Raw genomic sequence first — 20908 nt, forward strand, 5'->3', positions numbered from 1 at the left:
CAACTCCACTAACTCCTCGGTGACGGTCAATGTGTCATCAACTCCGCGGATGAAAATGGCCAGTTGTGCAACATCTGTAATGTCCGTGCTTTCATCAATTGCAACCAAAACGCAATAAATGACTTTACTTTTGCTTCAACTGGCTGTCCAAATCCACTGAAAGATCGGAAATCCTGTCTGCAACTGTGTTTCTTGTCAGGCTGATATTTGCTAAAGCCTGCCGCTTTTCAGGGCACACAATCTCCGCTGCCTTCATCATGCATGTTTTTACAAATTCACCCTCACTAAATGGTTTTGAAGCCACTGCGATTTCATTAGCAATGAGGTAGCTAGCGTTCACTGCAGCGTCACTGATGTCTCGGCTGTGAGTAAACACAGACTGCTGTTTCTTCAGACCCGCCAACAGTTCATTCACCTTCTCTCATCTCCGCTGTCCTTGAAAGTTGTCATATTTGTCGGCATGAAGACTCACATAGTGGCGACGAAGGTTATATTCTTTCAGCACTGCAACATGCTCTGAACACACCAAACATACAGCTTTCCCATTCAATTCTGTGAATAAATAGGATGACCATTTTTCTTGGAACACTCTGCACTCTGCGTCCACTTTTCTCTTTTTTGACAGAGACATATTGGGGCAATGAGGGTGCCAAAGCACATAATGTTAAAAGTAGAAGCCGTAATAAATACAAAACAAAGTAGCTCATTGGCTGCACGTGCTTGACCTACTTGCTCTGCCCCGGTATAAACAGTTTGCTTGCTTAACACAATTGCTATTGCGCCATCCAGTGGACGCAATTGGAAAAGCAGTTTATTTTATTGAAAAATTGCAGCGCATTTTTATACTTTACAAAAAAAAATATATATATATATATATATATATATATATATATATATATTTTAAATCATCTCGCAGGCCGGATTAAACCCGTTTGCGGGCCTGATCCGGCCCGCGGGCCGTACGTTTGACACCCCTGGTTTAGATCTATGTTGGCCAGGGTGGTTCCCAATCAGAGGCAGCTGTAGCTCGTTGTCTCTGATTGGGGACCATACTTAGGCAGCCTGTTTGGCACAAGTCGGTGTGGGATCTTGTTCCGGATAGGTATGTTATTTAGTCTACCTAGGACTTCACGTATCGTTTGTTTGTTGTTTTTTCGTGTGTTAAGTACGTTAAATAAATATGTACGCTTATCACGCTGCTCCTTGGTCCGTCTCGTGCGTAAACGATCGTGACAATCTCATCACGGTATTTCTGTGCAGTCAAATTGCCATCGATAAAATGCATTTGTGTTCGTTGTCCGTAGCTTATGCCTGCCCATACCATAACCCCACCGCCACCATGGGGCACTCTGTTCACAACGTTGACATCAGCAAACCGCTCGCCTACACCACCCCACACGTGTTGTCTGCAGTTGAGAGGGCGGTTGGATGTACTGTCAAATCTCTAAAACGACGTTGGAGGTGGCTTATGGTGGAGAAATTAACATAACATTATCTCGCAACAGCTCTGGTGGACATTCCTGCAGTGAGCATGCCAATTGCACACAAAAACTTGAGACCACTGTGGCATTGTGTTGTGTGACAAAACTGCACATTTTAGAGTGGCCTTTTATTGTCCCCAGCACAAGGTGCACCTGTGTAATGATCGTGCTGTTTAGTCAGCTTCTTGATATGCCACACCTGTCAGGTTGCGTTTATATTTTTGTTCAGTGTACATAGGCTGACAGTACATGGCTTTCAGGCCTGCATTAGACAGAGTCCAAGCAGATAGCGAGGCACTGCTCCGTGTCAGCAGTCAAGGGCAGCCTTGCTATGTGGAGAAGAAGGTGCCATCTGTAGTGTCCAGATATCCGTGTCCTTTGAAATGTTTGAATCCTTCTTGACTGTAATGTGATTTGTGGATTCAAATAAAGTATTTAAAATGTGTGTGTGTGTGTGTGTGTGTTTGCGTGCGTGCGTGAGTGAGTGCTACTATCGTGCGTCTGTATGTCCTAGTGTGCGCACATGTCTGTCCACATACCTCCTCCAGGAGTCCTCTTACCCCTTGGCTCTTCTACACTGTTGTCTCATCAATGTGGCCTTTAGCCTGAGAGGAGACACGTCTACAAGATAAGGACTGTGTTATCCTACACCTTCGCCGCAACACAACATGTGCCTGACATTCCCACTTAGGTGGGCACTGTGGAGAATTCACTGTGATGAGAGCCTCCATTTTCTGACACAACCCATTTAGTGTGCTCTCAGAGAGCGAGCAGAGTGAGCCTCATCTGCACCACAGCTTTTTGTATTGGTATCAATACAGCTCTTCTGAGAGAACGAGGGAATGGATAAAGAAAGAGAGAGAATGAGATCTGCTTTTCATCAGGAGGCACTTTGAGAATGAATAGAGGTGAGCCAGAGGCCTTTAATATCCACTCACCTTCAGAGATAGGACAATGTCCCAAATGGCCCTCCATTCCTTATATAGTGCACTACTTTTGACCAGAGCCCATATGGCTCTGGGTCCGGTTTCCCAAAGGCATCTTAAGGTTCTAACGATGAACTTAGCCTTAATATGCTTTTGGGAAACCGGGCCCTGGTCAAAAGTAGTGCACGATAAGGCCTCCCGAGTGGCGCGGCGGTCTAAGGCACTGCATCGGAGTGCTTGAGGCATCACTACAGACCCGGGTTCGTGACCGGGAGACCCATGAGGAGGCGCACAATTGGCCCAGCGTCATCCGGGTTAGGGGAGGGTTTGGCCGGCCGGGATTTCCTTGACCAACTGGGCGCCTGCAAGCTGACTTCGGTCGCCAGCTGGATGGTGTTTCCTCCGACACATTGGTGTGGCTGGCTTCAGGGTTAAGGGAGCAGTGCGGCTTGGCAGGGTCGTGTTTCGGAGGACGCATGGCTCTCGACCGTCGGGAGTTGCAGCGATGGGACAAGACTGTAACTACCAATATAGGGAATAGGATGCCATTCGGGATGCAGCCATACACTCCTCTCATACCTCTGTTGATACCCTGTAAAGAAAGCACTAGTATTTATTTGTTGTGGTGTGACATCACCTAGTGGTCTTTTACTATCAGCTCTCCACCAATCAGAGAGCGGCCTTCATTTCCACCTGCCCCCTCTATTAGCTGTTTTGCCTGAGAGAGACTCTGTCACATACTGGCATCACTAAAGTCATTGGACGGTATTCATTTAGTAGCTCCAATCTGCAACCTAACCCAAACCCAAACCCTGGCTCCACTAGCTATGGGGACCTGTTTCCCTAATGTGTGCAGTCAGACAGAATTACTCAGACTGGTGCTGTGTCTGTGCGTCTGTGTGTGTGTAAAGTGTAGAGCAGCACCCACCACCACCCTGAGTCATCTCTGAATCATCACTATACTCCAGTCAGATCTAGTGGTAATCCCAGGCCTGAAAGGCTGCAGCGTCTAGCTCTTTTCCCCCACGCCTCAGCACTTGTTTTCAGCCTCCATTTTGGATCGAAACACTGTAAACGGTGCGCTAATTGCGAGGTAAACCCAATCAGCAGAGGGAGGATTTGCTGGAGACGGTGTGTACTTTTACTTGGAGACGATGTAATGACTTTTGGTGCTGAGGTATGAGGAAAAGCAGCAGAGCCTGTCCCTGTCTAGCTAGAGGAGCCTGTCGGTGTTCTGTTAGTTAGACGATTGGAGAAATCAGAGGAAGAAATTGTTTCTGCATCACTATGTTACTGGTACATTTATTACACGATTGCATCGCTATTTTACTGGTACATTTATTACATGAGTGCAGCTGTGTTTCACCTGTAAATCCATCATGGTGACCTTGAGGGAGATGATTGATGATGTCATAATGATTTCATTGAGATTGAATGAAGGTTGTTTGATGGTCAGACTAAGAAACTAACCTGAATGTGAGCGGCATGCAGATACAATACTAAAACTAACAGTCAATACTGTGACTGTAAACGCTACGCCACGCCCACAGACGTTTCTTCTCTGAAATGAGTCTTGATTTGAGTACCTCCCTGACGCTTCACCGAATGCGAACACATTCAGGTCCGTCTGATTGGTCCAGAAAACAATGGGTTGGGCCAGAGCCAGAACACACGTGGGTAAAGCGGTGGTTTGAAAATGTGTCTTTGGCTTTGATGCTCTGATTGGAGACTATCCAATCACTGATTACTTTGTTTTGTACAACGCCCTCTCGTGCCCCTCGTCACCACAAACGACTTCAATGATGGCAGTCTCAGACTAAATTATGTAGCGAACGACTGAGCAGCGGAAGAACTTAGTGTGAGTCGTCAGGCTAGGTCAGACAGCAGCCTGCATGTGAGCAGCATGCAGATCTAGTGATCTACTATTTCTAACAGTCAATGCTGTTACTGTGATGGTACTGACAGTGATGTAACGGTAATGATTAACATTAATGACCATATTGTTTATAGTCATCCACAACGGAGAGGTTTGGTTAGATATGATGGTCAGACAGCAGCCTGCATGTAAACGGCATGTAGTTCTAGTGATCTACTATCACTAACAGTCAATGCTGTTACTGTAACAGTATTAACTGTGATGTAATGGTAATGGGCATTTTGTTTATGCTCATTCACAATGGAGGTTGGTTTGGTTGGACATTTTATTTTATTTAGATCTTCCACTGCAGAAGCAGACCCTTAGTTTCTGTCCACTGTTGTCTGTTTGCAGTTTCTTTGTTATTTATTGATAGCGGCTGTATTCTCAAAATACGTTTTAGTGGAGACAGTGGTGCTATCTTTGTCTTTGTCTCTCGTCTCTCTCCCTCGCTCCCCTCTCTCTAGGCTGTCTTCACCAGCTTGTGCTGGCTGTACTAACGAGCAGTGCTTTCCCACTCACAGGAAAATGATGATGATACAGCAGAAACGACACAGAGACAATGCACAGAGAGGATGAGAAAGAGAGGCACCATCACTCTTTTCCCCCTGCACTTAACTACATATGTGTGTATCCCTGGGGTGCACTACATCTCTGTCTCTCCCTCTGCCTCCCTTTCTGTCTCTCCCTATGCCTCCCTTTCTCTCCATTTTGTTTTCACTTGTTTGTCATCTTCACTGTATTTTCCCCTCTTTCTCCTGTTTAGATTCCTCCACTAGCCCTCCTCGCTCTTCCTTTCTCCCTCTCTTTGTTATTACATCTTCCTCCCTCCTCGCCCCATCACCTCATGTGTCACTAAGTGGACCGCTTCTATAAGTCTGTGACTCCACACACCTATAGAGCATCCTTGTCCATCTCCCTCCTCCATCTTCCTCCTCCCACTTCCCACCTCTGACTCTGTATGTGCCTTTGTGATGGAACTGGGATCTAACCCTTATGTTATGTTATGTTATGTTATGCGTAGAGTGCGCTACTAAAGCAGCAGTGTTCAAATATGCTCACACACACCCACATTCACACACACACTTGTAAATGCACACACATTCTATCCTTTCTTTCCCCCTACTCTCTCAATGACAGAAGCTCCTTTCCCTATGCATTTCTATTCCATTTGTATCCATGATTCCCCGTCATCACATTCTCCATCTTTCCTCTTCCTTTCCCTCTCTTACCGTCTCTTACTCTATTTTCCTCTCTCTCTCTCACCTCTCTCTCTCTCTCTCTCTCTCTCTCTCTCTCTCTCTCTCTCTCTCTCTCTCTCTCTCTCTCTCTCTCTTTCCCCTTTCTCTCTTTCCCCTCTCGTTTTCCTTCCTCTCCCCCTCCCTCCCTCCCTCTCTCATTCTTTCCCTTCCCCTCTCTCTCTCTCTCTCCCATCTCTCCCTCTCTCTCTAAATATAGTCCCTTTGAAGCATGGCTGTGTTGTTTCTTTTTGCAACACTCTGAGACAAATATCTGTCATCCAACATCTGAGAGAGGAGTGGGGTACGAGCGAGGAGATATTGTAAGATTTATGACAGGGAAAGAACAGTGGTTAAGGGATATGATATTCATCTGTCTTAGCATGTGTGTAATGGCAAACGAGGAGAAGGGGAAAGATAAAGAGAGATGGAGCGAGGGTGAAGGAGGAAAAGACACAGAAAAGGAGTTACTCTACTACACTATAATGAGAGAGGGAGAGAGAGAGGGGTTGTGACATTTCTGATCCTCATTTTGTAATTGAATAATAATCTCTCTTGAGAACATACTTAGTATTGTGTGTGTGTGTGTGTGTGTGTGCGTGCGTGCATTGCATGTGTGTGCACTTGTGTGCGATGGCGCGTGTGAGCGTTTGCTCATTTTGTGTGTGTGTGTGTGTCAGAGGAGAGAGAGATTGTAAGAAGGAGAAAAGAGAGAGAAAACCCTAGGGCTGAATGCATCCCAATACTGCCACCTACTGTTACATAGTAGTCAATACAGCTCCAGTTGTTGCAGATTTCCCATGCCATTTATCCTGACACAGATTCCCACCCACAGCTAAGGATTACTCACATCTCATCAATTGTCCTCTCTATCCCTTCAGGATAGGTGTAATGAGTTTGTATAATAATACTTTGTACAATTACGATAATTAATATACATAGTATGATAAACAGCCATCCCACTGGGCACAGAGGTCAGTTCAACGTCTAGTTTTGATTTACATTTGGTTGAGGTGTCAACTAACGTGAATTCAACGTAAAATCAGCAAAATTCACTAGGCCATTGGATTTAGGTTAAAAGTTGGGTGAAAAAAATAAGAAATTCCCTTATGTTGATGATTTTTTGCTTATCCAATCAGTTGTCCACGTTGATTCAACGTCATCAAATTTTTTGATTGAAATGATGTGGAAACAGTGTTGATTCAACCAGTTTTTGCCCAGTGGGATGTCAAGCCCTGTCATGGGGGCAGGATGTTAAATCATGTCACATCATCTTCTCTACAGGAACACAAGCATTTCACTACACCCGCAATAACATCTGCTAAACATGTGTATGCAACCAATATTTTGTATTTTTATTTGATTGACAGTGATGACTGTGTACACACATGCATGCACGCACGCACACACACACACACACACACACTTCACATGTCCCAACCCAAGACTGATCTTCTGTACTTCTGGTACACTGTGTTCGGTCGCCATTGGCACATGGGACCTAGCCCCTTCACATCAGTGTATCCATCCTCCCTGTGGTAGAAGAGCCATATCGCCAATGACATGATCTCCTTCCGCCTCACTTACCAAGACTATGCAATGCTCATGAGAATGGCAGGAGGCTTGAAGGTGTGCACTGTAAAAATAAAAAAACTCAAAACACCATGATTGAGTAATTAAACCATGAAAAGTAGTGCACCTAACCTGAGATCTGGTGTTTGGAGGGTGATTGAATGTAAACCCAATGTAAGTGATGATACACATAAAGAAAACAGAATAGAAGTACTTTGAAACACCCAAAGTGGTTCTTCAATCTGAATATTGATGTTTTTAAGAGTGTTGTGAAAACACTTTTTGGGGTTTCAGTGCATGTAAAAAGCAGCATCATGGCACTTTCTATTTTTATTTTTTTTTTGCCGACTGTGTCTCTCATAAAACAAAATAGTCAAGAAATTCTAATGTTTTATAACCTAAATATTGATTGATGATAAGGGCCTATGGAGAATATTTTTTTGTGGAATTCCACCTTTTTCAATGCTTTATTTAGACAGATTAGAAACAGGAGGAGACATAGGAGTGAAATTGGGATAGATGGAAGCGGGAATTGAACCCCTGACTTCTGGGGAAGTAAGATGGTAGATTTACACATAAATGGACCTCTGTAGCTCAATTGGTAGAGCATGGCGCTTGTAACGCCAGGGTAGTGGGTTCGATCCCTGGGACCACCCATACGTAAAAATGTATGCACACATGACTGTAAGTCGCTTTGGATAAAAGCGTCTGCTAAATGGCATATTATATTATTTAATTGGAATTTCATTGGAATTTTAAACACTCAACCATACAGCCACACTGTAAAAAAAAATCTAGGGTGAATTGAAATGGACAAAAAACAACAACAACCAACATACAGTATACTTTGTATACTGATTTGTTAATTTCATTTTACACAAAAATGTAAGAGTAAATCCAGCTTAATATGTTGCTCAAAATGTAAGTATCGTTTATGAGGATAACCAAATATAGAGAACATTTTGTGATTGAACTCATTGGAAGTCTGGTTTTAATCTCCTTGCACTTCCTATCTTGTCACATGGCTCTTGCCAACATTTTTTGACTTTAGGATTCTTATACACAATGTTGTATGTTCGAAGAAAGAAAAGTAACTTCTATATTAGTATTAATCAGCTTGTTGTGCCATGAGGTGTAATGGATGAACGGATATCAAAACCGTCAGGCAAAATGACGTTCAATGATGATGAGATGACCCATTCCCTCATTTCCAAGTTTTAATAGTAGAGGCAAATACAGTATCCTGCAATGCTTGCTGTAAAATATGTAGTTAATGCTGGAGGATTGAGCACTGTGCTCAACAATGTCTGCCAAAATGGGTTAAACTGGCAAATCAGATATATAAATCAATGTTAAATATTAAAATAGTCAAGAAGAAGTGATCTAATTCTGCACTATACAGGATTTGAAACACCATAATAGTGTTTAGAAGCTATAGAGAGAGGAATAGAGACCAAAAGAGAAGGGATCTATTTCTGCACTAAATAGAACTCAAAATACCAAAATAGTGTTTTCAACCATTACCGGTAGTGCTCCCAGTCTCTGGCAAGGTGTTGCACAACACTTAGTTAAGTGGTGTTACAACACACCATGTAATGATTCAAAACATCTCAGGGTGATGTGTTTCAATACTCCAGCAAAGTTAAGGTTTCTTCTCCTTCGTGGTGGTGGCAGTTGCCACTAGTTTTGTTGTTAAAAGCACTTCATTCTAACAGGGTGAGTTGTATAGTATGCTGTTACTCATCCATGTATTTATTCTCTCTCATCTCTCTCCCTCTCCATCTCTCTCCTATTTTTCTGACTTTATTTATTCTTCCTCTCTCTCCAACTATCTCTCCTTCCCCACTCTCTCCTCTCCCCTCTCTCTCCCTCTCTCTCGCTCTCTCTCCCCCTTCTCTCTCTCTCTCTCTCCCTTCCCCCCTCCCTCTCTCTCTCCCTCTCTCCGTCCCCCCCCTCTCTCCAGTCTACGGAGGGAGGGCTACACGGTGCAGGTGGCAGTGAACGACTACCTGGACATCTACTGCCCGCATTACAACACTACCGCCACCAGCCAGCGGGGGACGCTGGAGCGCACCGTGGCCGAACAGTACGTCCTCTACATGGTCAGCTACCGCGGCTACCGCACCTGCGACCCCCAGATGGGCTTCAAGCGCTGGGAGTGCAACCGGCCGCATGCGCCCCAGGCGCCCATCAAGTTCTCTGAGAAGTTCCAGCGCTACAGCGCCTTCTCCCTGGGCTACGAGTTCAACGTGGGCCACGAGTACTACTACATATGTGAGTGGAATATTGCTAAGTCTCTATAGGAGTACAATAATTATGTAATGATGATTGTACTACTACATCTGGAACTGGTGGAGCTGAGGTACTCTTTCTCTATATGGTGTTATAGTCGAGTAATGACAATGGATTGCATAGGCTATCTATATAGCGCTTTCCCAAGTGTACCAAGTGCAGGTACTTTATATTGTAAGTGGGAACTCACTTCAGCCATTACCAATATGTAACAACCACACACATACCTTAGTAAGTTAGAGTTGGACTATTACAGCATTCAAGTTGTGAGTCATTCAACATGAGTTAATTTAACTCTTACACCACAGTCCTAAATATACTTCCTTCCTTGTGAATAAACCTACCACTAATAGCTGTGTTAAACTGCTGTAATAAACTATAATTACCATTTCACTTAGGTCGCATCCCAAATGGCACCCTATTCCCTACATAGTGCACTACTTTTGACCAGAGCTATATAGGCTCTGGTCAAAAGTAGTGCACTATGTAGGGAATAGGGTGCCATTTGGGACATGGACATAGACTCTGAGTGTTAGTTCATAGGCTGGCCTATAGATGGCACATGGCTGACATGTATCTGTATTCTGTTGAAGCCACGCCTACCCATCACCACGGCCACAGCTGCCTGAGACTGAGAGTCTACGTCTGCTGCTCCACAGGTGGGTCTCTCTCTCTCTCTCTCTCTCTCTCTCTCTCTCTCTCTCTCTCTCTCTCTCTCTCTCAATTCAATTTGCTTTATTGGCATGACGTAACAATGTACATATTGCCAAAGCTTACTTTGGATATTTACACTATTAACATAATTAAAATAATAATAATCAATATTGTCAATGGGACAACAGTAACAACAATAACCAAGGGTCAAGATAACCATTGAACAATAACAATATAGAGGACATGTGCATGTTGGTTGGTCTGTCAGACACTGTCCCTCATCTTATGGCAGGCAGCAATGTAGTGTGCTGCCAACCCACAGCTCTCTGCGTCCTCCCCCAACAGGACGGGTAGCCTATTCTCATCAGAGAGGTCTTTGAAACCTTGAAAAACTGTTTCAAATTTGGGGAAATGACACTCTCTAATTGTTTTATATTTTTTACATGTTGTAAGAAAATGCAGCTCTGTCTCAGGTTCTGCTGTGGTGCAGTGGTTGCACAGCCTTTCCTCTACAGGGAGCCAGGTTTTCCTGTGTCTACCCTTCTCAATGGCAAGGCTGTGCTCACTGAGCCTGTACTTTGTCAAGGTTTTTCTAAGGTTTTGATCAGTAACCATGGTCAAATAGTTAGCCACGGTGTACTGTCGATTTAGGGCCAGATAGCACTTCATTTTACTTTGTGCTTGTGCTTGTGTTTCCCAATAAGAAATGTAGTTTTGTTTTGACTGTGTTGTAATTTGGTTTATTCTGATCGATTGGATGTTCTGGTCCTGAGGCTTTAATGTGTTAGTAGAAGAGGTTTGTGAACTCAGCCCCAGGACCAGCTGGATGAGGGGACTCTTTTCTTGCTCAGCTCTTGGTATTGCAGGGCTTGGTAATGATATTAGAGGGGGTCACTGTATTTTAGATGTTTCCAAAACTTAATTGCTCTTTTTTGAGTTTGTATTATTAGTGGATATTGGCCTAATTCTGCCCTGCATGCATTGTTTGTAGTTTTCCTCTGGACATGTAGGAGAATCTTACAGAACTCTGCATGCAGGGTTTCAATGGGGTGTTTGTCCCATTTGGTGAAATAAAAGCAAGCGTACATTTTGGTATTATTTTGGTGGACATGTTTATCTATCAGGGTGTGTAGGGTGTAAATATGATCGGTCGTGCGATGTTTTGGTATAAATCCAATTTGGCTTTTGCTCAAGACATTGTGCTTATTAAGGAAGTTTAGAACTCACTCACTCACTCACTCACACACACACACCGTCACGCACGCACACCCAACTGTGTTTTCGTGAAATCTCAGGACTTTTTGTAGTGCACATTTTTTTTTGCATTAAAAATCCTCTTTTCCCTAACCCTTAACCCTGACCCTTAACCTAACCCTTAAGCTTAAAATAGCATTTGAACAAATTCGGGACCTGACTTTTCAAAAAAGCTCTTGTTTTCCTACCTTTTCAGGACATTAAGGTGAAATGTTACGACATTGGGGTCCTGATAATGGAGGAAAACAAGTGCACGCACACACACAGTTGACACTGGATACCTGAGGCTACAGCCTGACAGTGTTTTTCCAGGGTTCTGATAGTGAGGTTAATATCTATCTCATTTCTATCTTCCTGGGTTGTATGATGTTCTATGCTATTCTATGTTCCAGGGCTTTGATAGTGATGTTCAGTGTTATTCTGGGTCTCAGTGCTCTGATAGTGTTTGATAAGAATGCTCTCTCTTCTATCCTGATGTGCTCTCTCTCTATCTGATGCTTTCCCTCTCTCTCTCCCCCTCTTTCTCTTTTCCCTCTATCTCTCTCTATTTCCCTCTCTCTCCCCCACTCCCCTCTCTTTGTTTCTGTCTCACACTCTCTCTCTCTCCTCAACATCTCCCCCTCTCGCTCATTTCTGCATCTCTCTGATAGTTGATGCGCTCTCTGATAGTGATGTTCTGTGTTATTTTTACTCCAGTAGCCTCTCTCTCCTGCAGGCCTTTGATCAAAGCCCTGTGCTGAAAGCCCCCCCCCCCCACTTCTCTAACCTTGTCACCATTAATACATCCCACACTCAGGCCAGTGTCAGCTTCTGTGTACACATCACCTTAACCCCCTCTCTGAGTGTCAGGGCTAATCTATTGAAGTGTCCACTCGGGTGGTGTGTGTGTGTGTATTTTTTAGTAGAAAGTGTGTGTGTGTGTTTGCATGTGTGTGTCCGTGCATCTGTGCGTGATTGCATGTGTGTGATAGTGTTTACTTTACAAACCACAACCTTTACTCTGCACGGTCTGCTTAATAGCCTACCATCTGAACCCAATTGTTCTCTGCTATTCTCATTCCACTGTATCTCTGTCCTATCTCTTTGGTTTTGAGAGCATTATTCTCTACACATACACATACTTACAATATTAACACACAGTACAGTAGCTCCCTATCAATATGTGAAATCCTTGTACCATATGCTACATCCCTCTTTGCTGTGCAATATTATATGGATAAGCAATGTGCATTCTCATTAAACAATTCACTGAGCTGATGTTAATGTAATGACAAGTCTAGACTATCAGTGTGTGTGATACTTTCCCTCTCAGTGAATATGCCTTAGCTTCGCCTCATAGTATATCTTCATGTACTGGACTGGAGTATCCTGGTATTCACACATGTGCGTCCCAAATGGCACCATATTCCCTTTATAGTGCACTACTTTTGACCAGGGCCCATAGGGTGCACTATGTAAGTAGTGCAATATATAAGTAATAATAGGGTGCCATTTGACGCGCAATATAGGGAGCCATTTGAGACGTAACCCAGGCTCTGGTCAAAAGTAGTGCACTATATAGGGAAAAGGGTACCATTTGGGAATGTGCCACAGTGCAGTGGCTGCCCAGTTAGTGTGTAAAATAAGTAGTTTGGGCATTTTAATGACATTGTGTATTTGTGTTCCTCTCTCTCTAAGTCTCCCACGATGATGATTCCAGTCAGACCCCTCCTGACTACACATTCAGGCCCAATGTCAAAATACACGACATCGGTGAGTGCGCTCCTTGATGCTCTCTCTCTCTCTCTCTCCCTTTCTTTCTGCATCTTTCTCTGAATACCACCTTGCTAGGCACACAGTCTCACATACAGGTATGCACATCACACACAGGTATGCACATCACACACACACACACTTACACACATTCTCTTTCTCTCTGTCGCTCTTTCTCTCTCATACAGACACACACACGCACACAGTTGTCCTTCCTCAATTGTATCCTAGGACCAATAGGTCTTCTAATGAATGGAAGATTCCTGTTTACCAAAGACCAGGAGGTGGAGGTGGTGAACGAGTCAATGGTGCAATTGAGTGGTTATATAAACCCCCTCGTCCTCTCTCTCTCCCTCACTAAAGCCTTTTTTGCTGAGAACCATTTAGCTTTGGCCGCTTCTGGGAACTTGTCGCCAGCCGCGACGGGGCTAAAAGAGTGTGACCCGCATGAGATGGAAACTCAGACCAGGGCACAGGGGGGGGAAGAGCCACTGAGCTATAAGACCATTGAGTGAGTGAGTGAGTGAGTGAGTGAGTGAGTGAGTGAGTGAGTGAGAGAGAGAGAGAGAGAGAGAGAGAGAGAGAGAGAGAGAGAGAGAGAGAGAGAGAGAGAGAGAGAGAGAGAGAGAGAGAGAGAGAGAGAGAGAGAGAGAGAGAGAGAGAGAGAGAGAGAGAGACTCAATGGTAACTCATGACCGAGCTTTCCAGAGAAAAAAAGAAAGTAAACGCACATAGTCCAAACAACCCAGAATGCCTTGGGGCCTTCTAATGCATCCTTCTGTACTTTATGCATTAGTGACATCAACAGAAAGAGGACAGTAGCAGTCATCACTCATGACCCATAAACACTTACGTAACAATAATATAATAATACTTTTAGCAAAAAAAAATTATTTTCAATTTACAAACTGTAGAAACAATGAGAATAGAAGGGTTCAGAACTTTTGTGAAACATCACAGTACAGTTGAAAAATATATTGCAAATAGAAATCCAATATGGATGGTGTTAAGAGATAGATGGGAGGTGTTGAATGGAGCTGAAGAATGGGACTAATAACAACTAACAACAACTAATAACAACAAGATAACTAATGTAAAGCATACTGTGTCCATAATAAGTATATAGGTTATAGGTTGAGAGCTTTTGTGAAAGAGCACAGTTAGAAAGATATGGCATATAGAAAATGATCGGAGAGGTTGAGGGTAGAGGAAGTTCAGGAGTAAAAACAAACAAAATAGAATTATTGTAAAATTGACTGTGTCCATAAAATGTATATAGTATGTATAAGCTGGCAGTAGAGGCCTAAGCCTTATTGTTCACTAGTTTACTCCAATTAGGGAAGGGGTGGTGGGGTTGGAAAGTAATAAAGGAAAATATACACTGCTCAAAAAAATAAAGGGAACACTAAAATAACACATCCTAGATCTGAATGAATGAAATAATCTTATTAAATATTTTTTTCTTTACATAGTTGAATGTGCTGACAACAAAATCACACAAAAATGATCAATGGAAATCAAATGTATCAACCCATGGAGGTCTGGATTTGGAGTCACCCTCAAAATTAAAGTGGAAAACCACACTACAGGCTGATCCAACTTTGATGTAATGTCCTTAAAACAAGTCAAAATGAGGCTCAGTAGTGTGTGTGGCCTCCACGTGCCTGTATGACCTCCCTACAACGCCTGGGCATGCTCCTGATGAGGTGGCGGATGGTCTCCTGAGGGATCTCCTCCCAGACCTGGACTAAAGCATCCGGCAACTCCTGGACAGTCTGTGGTGCAACGTGGCGTTGGTGGATGGAGCGAGACATGATGTCCCAGATGTGCTCAATTGGATTCAGGTCTGGGGAACGGGCGGGCCAGTCCATAGCATCAATGCCTTCCTCTTGCAGGAACTGCTGACACACTCCAGCCACATGAGGTCTAGCATTGTCTTGCATTAGGAGGAACCCAGGGCCAACCGCACCAGCATATGGTCTCACAAGGGGTCTGAGGATCTCATCTCGGTACCTAATGGCAGTCAGGCTACCTCTGGCGAGCACATGGAGGGCTGTGCGGCCCCCCAAAGAAATGCCACCCCACACCATGACTGACCCACCGCCAAACCGGTCATGCTGGAGGATGTTGCAGGCAGCAGAACGTTCCAGGCGTCTCCAGACTCTGTCACGTCTGTCACATGTGCTTAGTGTGAACCTGCTTTCATCTGTGAAGAGCACAGGGCGCCAGTGGCGAATTTGCCAATCTTGGTGTTCTCTGGCAAATGCCAAACGTCCTGCACGGTGTTGGGCTGTAAGTATAACCCCCACCTGTGGACATCGGGCCCTCATAACACCCTCATAGATTCTGTTTCTGACCGTTTGAGCAGACACATGCACATTTGTGGCCTGCTGGAGGTCATTTTGCAGGGCTCTGGCAGTGCTCCTCCTGCTCCTTCTTGCACAAAGGCGGAGGTAGCGGTCCTGCTGCTGGGTTGTTGCCCTCCTACGGCCTCCTCCACGTCTCCTGATGTACTGGCCTGTCTCCTGGTAGCGCCTCCATGCTCTGGACACTACACTGACAGACACAGCAAACCTTCTTGCCACAGCTCGCATTGATGTGCCATCCTGGATGAGCTGCACTACCTGAGCCACTTGTGTGGGTTGTAGACTCCGTCTCATACTACCACTAGAGTGAAAGCACCGCCAGCATTCAAAAGTGACCAAAACATCAGCCAGGAAGCATAGGAACTGAGAAGTGGTCTGTGGTCACCACCTGCAAAACCAGTCCTTTATTGGAGGTGTCTTGCTAATTGCCTATAATTTCCACCTGTTGTCTATTCCATTTGCACAACAGCATGTGACATTTATTGTCAATCAGTGTTGCTTCCTAAGTGGACAGTTTGATTTCACAGAAGTGTGATTGACTTGGAGTTACATTGTGTTGTTTAAATGTTCCCTTTATTTTTTTGAGCAGTGTATATATTTTTTAAGGATATGTATATATATGTATGTATATCTATTTATATGTATGTATGTGTACATGTATGTATGTATATGTATATATACACTACCGTTCAAAAGTTTGGGGTCACTTAGAAATGTCCTTGTTTTCAAAAACTGGCTCTAACCAGAATAGAAAGAGGAGTGGGAGGCCCCAGTGCCCAACTGAGCAAGAGGACTAGTTTGAGAAACAGGCACCTCACAGGTCCTCAACTGGCAGCTTCATTAAATAGTACCCGCAAAACACCAGTCTCAACGTCAACAGTGAAGAGGCGACTCCGGGATGCTGACCTTCTAGGCAGAGTTGTAAAGAAAAAGCCATATCTCAGACTGCCCATCTTAATCTTTTCTTTTTATTTGCCAGTCTGAGATATGGCTTTTTCTTTGCAACACTGCCTAGAAGGTCAGCATCCCGGAGTCGCCTCTTCACTGTAACAGCTCCAGTTTAGCTAGCACTACCTTACACAATCAGGAACACTATTCCACCTAATACAGCAATGTTCTCTAACTTTGCAACATACTAACTTTTTGTTCAGGTTAAATAATAACACTCACTTCCTGTTTCTATGGTATGAACTCACTCACTGCCCCTCCCTGTCTAGGATAACATACTGATAAATACCTTGTCAACTAATCTCATAGAGTTAGATAAAGCACTCATCCTTGTATTTGTGCAATTATGGCATCTGTGACAGCATGGGCAGCACCATTGAGGCTATCTCTATGTTAAAGTAGTCAATGTTATTTTTATTTTGCGTAAAGCTAATATTGGTGATTTACCGTCACATGCAGTGCTGGAGTCCTGAATCAAATCTTGTGTGTCATTCATTTATTGTGGCCACTAGATGGTGGTGATATAGCTTAAAGCCATTTACTAACCATAGGCCATCCAATTTGAAGAAGAAGACAATGCTCTGATCATTGGCTGATCGCTCCACACCCATAAGAATCGCCACCCAGTTGACTACTTTAAAATGGTGGAAGCCCTCAATGGCAATGTCCATGCTAAAATGGGTTATATCCTATCTCTATCTAACTCTATGGGTAATCTACCTTTCAGCTGGAACCGTCTGTTTACCACAGGTAATCAGCTGGACCCGGCCCTATCACTTTACCATATGACTTTATTTACCCAAGTCACTGGTGTGGATGTCAGGGCTATGTGTCATCATCATAGCCGACAGACATGTTTCCTAATGTTTCTCTGAATGGCTTTGACGTGGCAGAAGCACAGACAAACCAGTCGAGTTGGATGCTCTTCCTCCTATAGGGAGGCTCAGGATTCTGCTCACACATCCCAGGCTTACATTGAGAATGAGATGGATTTTTTCCCTGTTCTCTCTCCTTCTCTTACCCTCCAGCTAATGTAGGATTGTGAATGGGTTTGTTCTATGGTCATTTAATGTAATTGCAAATCCTGCTAGATGAAGCCGAATTGGTAGAATAAAAAGATCCATACATTTAAAAAATGAACAACAAAGTGTGTTTATTCCTCATCCCAAGAGGGAATAGGGCATCATATGTAGCAGCACTGATGATGATTGGCGATTTGTGTTCAATTGCTCTGTCTGTTCTCTGCATGTGGATGTGCATTATTTGTATGCATTGCACAACATCGGCTGTAGATTGATTGAGTTAATGTGTAATTTGATGGTCTCTCTCACTCTCACTCTCACTCTCTCCCCACCCAGATGAATTTAACCCTGAAATTCCCAAACTGGAGAAGAGCGTCAGCGGCAGCAGCCCATCACGCGATCGCCTTCTGCTCACCGTGGCAACACTGCTCATCTCTGCCCTCCTGGTGTCCTAGCGACTGTCTCCCCAAGTGACATCACATGGATACCTGGACCGCTTGGCCTGAAGGACTCTGTATCCACTGACCCTGGGTACAATTAGAAAGTGGAATTGAACCAAGGAAAGGACACACAATTCAACCAAACAAAAGCCAGAATTACAATAAATTCGACACAACCATAAAAAACAGGACTTTAGGATCGTACTCACTTAAGGAGAGGCCTTCAAAATCTGCCGTTCTGCCCTTGGGCAAGGCAGTTAACCCCCAAAAACAACTGCTCCCCGGGCACCGATGACGTCGATTAAGGCAGCCCCCTGCACCTCTCGGAGTCAGGGGTTGGGTTAAATGCGGGAGACACATTTCAGTTGAATGCATTCAGTTGTACAACTGACTAGGTATCCCACTTTCCCTTCCCTTTTTCAATTCTATCTCAACTCACCTGTAATCACCGTTGATACACAGTTTGTGCGACATGTCTTCGGTTCATGCGTTATCAGATATACACTACGTGCATATGTGCCACCGCATTTCATGCATTTGGTGTGCCACCACACGGACCAATAGTAGAAAATTGCATTCAGACTTAGACATGATACTGCCATCATGCCTAGGCTGCCTCTGACTACACACATGCAGTTAAAGTAGGACATGTGCAGTGGGATTTGTAATGCCTGTCCATCTGCTAAGGATCTTGCATGACATTGTCTTCAGCTAGTCCCAAAATGGAGGACCTTTGAGCTCTGTGGAGTAGGATGGACATAACTGGACTGGGCTCCACTGAGCGTGACCAATGGACTGTGGACTATAGGCCTCCAATGGGCTTTGAGGACTGGACTCAGCTGGACGTGGCTGTGCTGAGATTCACTGTACTGTGCTGTGCCATATACTTGCAGCCATTTCTCTACACTGCTGCCATTCTACCAGACGTTAACCCATCTTTTACTGTCATGGATCTGAGTTGGTCACACTGAGGCCCAGATGTTGGTGGTGTTGACCGGAAGATTTTGAGAAAATCTCTATAAGGCTTTCAATTACCGTTATCCATCTCCTCCAGATATTCTCTAACCTTGGCTTTGTGGTGCATAGAAAGGTCCAAAGCCCACATTTCAAGGACAAAATAGATGGTGCCCTCAAAGAATTGGTCCTAGATCTGTCCTAGATCTGAGATTCTGGACCTGTGCTTTTAGAGCATTTCCAGAAGCACACATCTGTGTTTTTGCCATATACATTTACCCATAACACTTTGTATGGGTTCCAGGTAGCAAAATTGTATCAATAGTCAACAGAATGGTTTCTAATACCACAAATTACAATATTAAACATTTCACAACAACAAATTCCCTTCAAATCCAGACCTGATTTCTTTTTTCTTTTTCCTGTCACTTTTAAAGGTTCCAGAATCAGGGCTGGTCATTATTGCAATCCCAGTCACCGTGGTAATGACCCAATACAGTCGCCAGAGTGCCACAGGTGCCTGAGGAGACTATGATTTGTGTCACAGATTACTTTAGCCGCCATTTTGTAGACATGTGTGAATGTGCAAACAGACAGCAGTCCACTGATTTACTGTTTTATACTATAAAGTCGGACAATATCAAGATTGCATTATCGATGACAATGCTGTATGGTTTATTTATTTATTTTTAAAGTACATTATTTATTGATTTGCTTGTTTATGTACATTTTGAAGTATTTTTTCATTAAGCTATTGTGCCAAACTATAATTTTTTTGCTAAAGCATTTGCTTCTGTTAATTACAGTACACGGATAGGTGCCGGTTAAGACTTTTGAGGAGAGATGTAACTTCTTCTCACTTGTGATAAAGCATCACATTTAACCATAAAATGTATGGCAACAGCACAGAAGAAATAAGAGGGGAGGTGATGCTGGATAAAAGACATCACCCTCAAGTGCTGCCCTTAAAATGTTTGACACAAGAAATGAGGATAGTGCATTGTAATGTGACTTTATATACTGGTAGGGACAGAATGTGTGTGTGTGTGTGCCTGTGCGTGAGAGAGAAAAGGCATATCCTTGCACATTTGTGTGTGTATGTATGTATTAGGAGTGTGTTTGTCCGCGCTTTCGAGTATGTGTGCATTTTAGACTTTTTTCATATTCGTTGAGGGACTTGTTTGTAGGATCTGAATATGCAAGCGTGTATGAGAGAGAGAGAGAGTATGTGCTTCAGTAATGTTAGTTTACGTTAGGATTTTTAAAAAGCATTTACTAATGTTGGCGACAACAACAAGAATTGTGTTTACCTTTGACAAGAATCAATGAAAAAAACTGTAAATTGAACTAAGAATGACGATTGTTAACAATTATGACAATAAAAATATCACTTTTAGCAAAAGTCTTCATACATGTATATTCTAAATTAAATTGTTTAGTTGCTAAGTTGTTTAGTCAAGAACATTCTGTAAAAGAATGATTTAGCACGACCTTTCATTCTCCATTTATCTTTCTTTTCCTTCTTTGCTCTACTTTTATATCACCTCCACCTACCCTTAAACCTTCACTTTCTCATTCTCTTTCAGTTTGTGTTTATGTGTTTACCTTCCCTTTCTGTTTGGTCCTTGTCTGTTCCTGTTAAGCTCTTGCTCCCCCAATTTCTCACTCTCATATACTAATTTGAAGTATTTCCATCCTACATACTAGGGCTACACAAATAATCACATTTTAATTGAAATTGCGATATTGACGTGCAACTTCTTCATATACACTGAACAAAAATATAAACACAACATGTAAAGTGTTGGTCCCATCTTTCATGAGCTGAAATAAAAGATCCCAGATATTTTCAATAAGCACAAAAAACGTATTTCTCTCAAATGTTGTGCACAAATTTGTTTACATCCCTGTTAGTGAGCATTTTCCTATGCCAAGATAATCCATCCACCTGACAGGTTTGGCATATCAAGAAGCTGATTAAACAGCAGGATCATTACACAGGTGCACCTTGTGCTGGGGACAATAAAAGGCCACTCTAAAATGGGCAGTTTTGTCACACAACACAATTCCACAGTTGTCTCAAGTTTTTAGGGA

The 20908-nt window shown here is 43.4% G+C and overlaps 1 protein-coding gene across 2 annotated transcripts in view; it reads left to right on the forward strand.

Moving 5' to 3' along the window:
- The window catches only part of LOC121586306 (ephrin-A3), a 104653-nt gene extending 86492 nt beyond the window's left edge, over positions 1-18161 (forward strand). For both annotated transcript variants that reach the window (XM_041902899.1, XM_041902900.1), the window contains 4 exons: positions 9096-9406; positions 10018-10083; positions 13010-13084; positions 17757-18161. In XM_041902899.1, the coding sequence (XP_041758833.1) occupies positions 9096-9406; positions 10018-10083; positions 13010-13084; positions 17757-17875 (571 nt within the window). In that variant the 3' untranslated portion in view covers positions 17876-18161. The remainder of the gene's footprint in view (positions 1-9095; positions 9407-10017; positions 10084-13009; positions 13085-17756) is intronic.
- The last annotated feature ends 2747 nt before the right edge of the window (positions 18162-20908 follow it).

This window comes from Coregonus clupeaformis, chromosome 17 (genome assembly GCF_020615455.1).
Source record: "Coregonus clupeaformis isolate EN_2021a chromosome 17, ASM2061545v1, whole genome shotgun sequence".
NCBI classification, from domain to species: Eukaryota; Metazoa; Chordata; class Actinopteri; order Salmoniformes; family Salmonidae; genus Coregonus; species Coregonus clupeaformis.